The 4,076-nt window shown below is 70.2% G+C and overlaps 1 protein-coding gene across 1 annotated transcript; it reads left to right on the top strand.

Annotated features, from left to right (window-relative positions):
* The first annotated feature begins 1,248 nt into the window (after window positions 1-1,248).
* Window positions 1,249-3,598, top strand: MPDU1 (mannose-P-dolichol utilization defect 1). The gene is made up of 7 exons (XM_054173060.1): window positions 1,249-1,356; window positions 1,553-1,618; window positions 2,050-2,182; window positions 2,493-2,578; window positions 2,659-2,777; window positions 3,055-3,165; window positions 3,435-3,598. The coding sequence occupies exons 1-7, from the start codon at window positions 1,269-1,271 to the stop codon at window positions 3,561-3,563; spliced, it is 732 nt and encodes a 243-aa protein (XP_054029035.1). The 5' UTR covers window positions 1,249-1,268; the 3' UTR covers window positions 3,564-3,598.
* Window positions 3,599-4,076: the final 478 nt, after the last annotated feature.

Below are 4,076 nucleotides of genomic sequence, written 5' to 3'. Positions count from 1 at the left end.
TGGGGGCGTTGTCCGGGGGGGCTCGGATGGGGACCCGCAGCCGCGTCAGGACCCCGGCCAGCTGCGGCAGGGCGAAGCCCTGGGCTCGGCTCGGGGGCCGCGCGTAGAGCGGCGTCAGGATGGCGACCACGGCCTCGCAGACGTCCCGCAGGATCTTGCAGACGGTGGAACGGGAGACGCCGAACTGCTGCTCCACCGCCCGGTACTCGGTGCAAGCCCCCAGGCGCCAGAGGGTGAGAGCCAGGCGGACCTCGGCCGGCACCGCTCGCCGCATGCTGGTGTCCCGGCGCTGGATGGCTGCCCGCAGCCTGCCGCAGAGGAAGTCGAAGGTGGACGGAGCCAGGCGAAAGTTCTCAGCCCACTCCCCGCGGCTGAAGGCTTTGGCCCGAACCGTTTCCCAGAAGGCAGAGCTCCGAGCCTTGCTCCACAGCCGCCGCTCGCGGCCGCCGCCGCCGCCTCCTCCTCCTCCCGGCGCCGCTGCCGCGGGGCCCAGGCTCCGGCCGGGCCCCAACCGCCCCCACAGCCAGAGCGCCGCGAAGCGGCGGCGAGTGCGGGCTCCGGCCAGGCGGCAGCGAATGGTTCGGGCTCGGCGAGCGGCTTCCCGCAGGCGGCGGCCCCGCTGCAGCCGGAGGTAAAAAAGGACGCAGAGGGCCACGGCCCCGCGGCACAGCGGGCGGACGGCGGCGGCGGCGGCGGCGGCCATCGCGGGAGCCGCCAGGCGAGGCGGGAGCCGTAAAGCACGGCAGGCGTAAAGTGCGTGCAGGAGGGAGGCGCGCAAAAGGAGGAGAGCGCAGAGTGCGTGAGGTGTGAAAGGGCTGAATGAGCGCAGGGACTACAATGCGTAAAGGGGCGAGGGGCGTAAAGTGCGTAAGCGCTCCGCACAGTGCGTAAACGCAGAGCGCCGGTACCCTGCGTGAGCGGAGAGCTGCAGTTTATGCAGAGTGAGCGAGCGAGGAGCGCTGGGATACGCAGATTGTGTAAACACAGGGCACGGGGCTGCGCACATTGCCTAGACAGAGCGCTAGGCTCCGTACTCTGCGTAGCGCGCAGGGTACGTACATTGCGTTGGGCAACCACAGCGCGCCTCGCACATTGCGTAAGCGCAGGGCGATTCGTGCCGCCGATTGCGTAAATCCTGGCGGTACCGGCCAGCAGCCAATAGCAGCGCGGGGGCGGGCCGGCGCATGCGCTCTACCCGCGGGGTTGCTCCTATCAGCCAATCACAGCCCAGCCCCCGCGACTCCGGAAGCGGCGGCGGAGGCCTCGCCATGGCGGCGCTGCGCGGGCTGCTGGTGCCACTGCTGCTCCCCGAGAGCTGCTTCGACGAACTCGTCCTCAACCTGCACCTCCTGCACGGTACCGGGGAGGAGGCGCCGGGGCAGCGGTGGGGAGGGCGCCAGTAGTCGCCGCTCTGCGGCTGGGCAGAAGCGGCGCCGGTGAAGGGCCGCGAGGTGGGCGCCGCCATCTTTGATCCTGGCGGAAGTTGGGGGGGTGGGGGTGTGCCCCGAGGGGCCCTGGGCGCTCCCGGTACCGTTTTGCTCCCGCCCCGCAGTGCCGTGCCTGAAGATCCTCCTCAGTAAAGCGCTGGGCTACGCCATCGTGGCCGGGTCCCTCATTGGTGAGGGGCTGGGGGGGGGGATATGGGGTGGCTGAGGGGGCTATGGAGCAAGGGGGGGGCTGTGGGGTGGGATATGGGGGGGCTGAGGGGGCTGTGGGGCAAGGGGGGGCTGTGGGGTGGGATCTGGGGGGCGTGTGGGGTGGGATATGAGGGGGCTGGGGAGGGCTGAGGGGGCAAGGGGGTGGCTGTGGGGTGGGATATGGGGGACCTGGGGGGTGTTTGGGGGTCTGGAAGGGTATCTGTGGGGGTCTGGGAGGTGTTTATGGGTCTGGGAAGGGTACTTCTGGGCCCAGGGGGTGTTTGGGGGTCAGGTGGGGGGGTTGGGGGTCATCCCGGGTATTAATGGGGGTGCATTTTGGATGGGGGAGTTTCAAGGGGGGGTCTGGGGGGGGTGCCTTTGGGTCTGGGGGCTAACTCTGTGTGCCCCCCAGTGAAGCTGCCGCAGCTGCTGAAGGTGTGGGGGGCTCGCAGTGGGGCTGGGCTCAGCCTCCCCTCCCTGGGGCTGGAGCTGCTGGCCCTGGGGGGCTCTGTCAGCTACGGCTGGGCCAGGGGCTTCCCCTTCAGGTGCGGGGGGGGCACGGGGGGAGATGGGAGGGGCGCGGGGGGGGAGGTGTCCTGGTGTCCTTGACTTGGGGGGTGGGATTTGGGGGTCTCTTGGCTAAGGGAGGGACCCTTGGGGGGCAGGGGGGTCCCCAAGGGGCACCTGGGGGAGTGGGACGCTTGGGTGTCCTGATGCCTGGATCCATGGGGGGGGTTGGCAGCCTGTGAGCTGGGGGGGGGCTGGGGGGGGGGGTCACTTATGGGGCTGAAGGGGGTTCTGTTGGGGGGGGGCTCCCACACCTCTGTGTTCAAAGCCTTTCCCCTTCCATTTCAGTGCTTGGGGGGAGGCTCTGTTCCTGTTGCTGCAGACCCTCACCCTCCTCTTCCTCATCCAGCACTTTGGGGGCCACAGCAGGCAAGGTGGGCTCCTGGGGGGGGGCTTTATGTTGGGGGGGGGGGCTGCACCCTGACCCCCCCTCTAAGTGCTGTTGGTCCCCCAGGGCTGTTGCTGGTCAGCAGTTATGTGCTGGTCCTGGGGGCTCTGCTGTCCCCCCTGACCCCCCTGGCGGTCCCCACGGCGCTGCAGGCAGCGAACCTGCCCCTGGTGGTGCTGAGCAGGGTGAGGAGGGGGTTCTGGGGGGGCCCTGGGGGGGGGGTTGGGGGGGTTGGGGGAGCCCCTGTGGATGGGCAAAGTCCCTCTGAATAGGGGGGGGTCCTTAAAGAAGGTTATGGGGGTTGGACCCCTGTGGTGTGTGGGGGGTGGGGGTGGCTATAGGGGATCCTTAGGGGTGTCTGGGGGTCTGCAGGGCTGCACAGGGGGCGGGGGGTGGCTGTAGGGGTCTCTGGGGGTCTCCCCAGCCCCCTGCAGCCCCCTCTTTGTGCCTTGTTGCCCCCAGCTGCTGCAGGCTGTGGCCAATCACCGGCAGGGCCACACAGGGCAGCTCTCGGGGATCACCACAGGGCTGCTGCTGGGGGGGGCCCTGGCCAGGGTCTTCACCTCTGTGCAGGTGAGGGATCCCCCAGACCCCCATTTCTCCCCCACAGACCCCTCCCCCATTTCCCCCCCTGCTTTTCTTCCCCCACACCCCCTCAAAATTCCCCTTTCCCCTTGCAGCTGCCCCCAGCCCCCTCCCCTATTTTCTCCCCCCAGCCCCCACCCCCCGAACCCCTTTTTCTCCCCCAACCCCTCACAGGCTCCCCCAGACCCCCCCTTCCCCCCCCAGCTCCTCTCTCCTCCCCCATGAGCCCCCCAAGCCCTTTTCTTTGTGCCCCCCAGGAGACCGGGGACCTGCTCCTGGCGCTGACCTTCGCCACCTCTGCCGCCTGCAACGCTCTGCTGCTGGCCCAGCTGCTCTACTACGGGGGGGGTCCAAAAGCCCCCAGCCCACGCACCAAGGCAGACTGAGGGGACCCCCCCCCACCCCCCTTGGGACCCTCTCAGCCTCTTCCCCCCCCCCCCGAATATCTCCATGGACTTCTCAAAGTGGGGACCCCCCTTGCACTTCAGGGACTTCCCCCCCCAGGGTCATGCCTCTCCCACGCCCCCAGGAGACCCCCAGCCTCCCCCCTGGGACCCCCCTCCCCACCCCCCCCCCGACACGCAGGTGCTGCAGGGGGGTGCAGGAGGGTCGCAATGGTTGGGGTCCCCCTGCAGACTCAAATAAAAGCCTCAGACCCCCTCGCCCCCTCCCCTCTCTGTGCGCCGGGATGGGCTGGGAGGGGTCGGCAGGGCCCTGGGAGCTGCTGGACTGCACCGGGGGGCGGCTGCCGCCCGGCCCCTGGCGCGCATGCGCGGCGCCGCCCCGCCCGCTGGCTGCTCAGCCCGCTGGCCCCGCCCCGTCCACAGGCTCCGCCCCGCCCGCTGGCTGCTCAGCCCGCTGGCCCCGCCCCGTCCGCAGGCTCCGCCCCGCCCGCTGGC

The sequence above is a fragment of the Dryobates pubescens genome, chromosome 25 (assembly GCF_014839835.1).
Source record: "Dryobates pubescens isolate bDryPub1 chromosome 25, bDryPub1.pri, whole genome shotgun sequence".
NCBI classification, from domain to species: domain Eukaryota; kingdom Metazoa; phylum Chordata; class Aves; order Piciformes; family Picidae; genus Dryobates; species Dryobates pubescens.
The sequence above is the reverse complement of the archived record's forward strand: the minus strand, read 5'-3'. Positions and strand labels throughout refer to the sequence as shown.

Excerpts from the sequence above, each read along its gene's own strand:
- MPDU1 (XM_054173060.1), top strand. The coding sequence starts at position 1,269 with ATGGCGGCGCTGCGCGGGCTGCTGGTGCCACTGCTGCTCCCCGAGAGC. Across the intron at positions 1,619-2,049 it reads CGTGGCCGGGTCCCTCATTG|TGAAGCTGCCGCAGCTGCTG; the intron begins GTGAGGGGCTGG and ends TGTGCCCCCCAG. Across the intron at positions 3,166-3,434 it reads GGGTCTTCACCTCTGTGCAG|GAGACCGGGGACCTGCTCCT; the intron begins GTGAGGGATCCC and ends TGTGCCCCCCAG.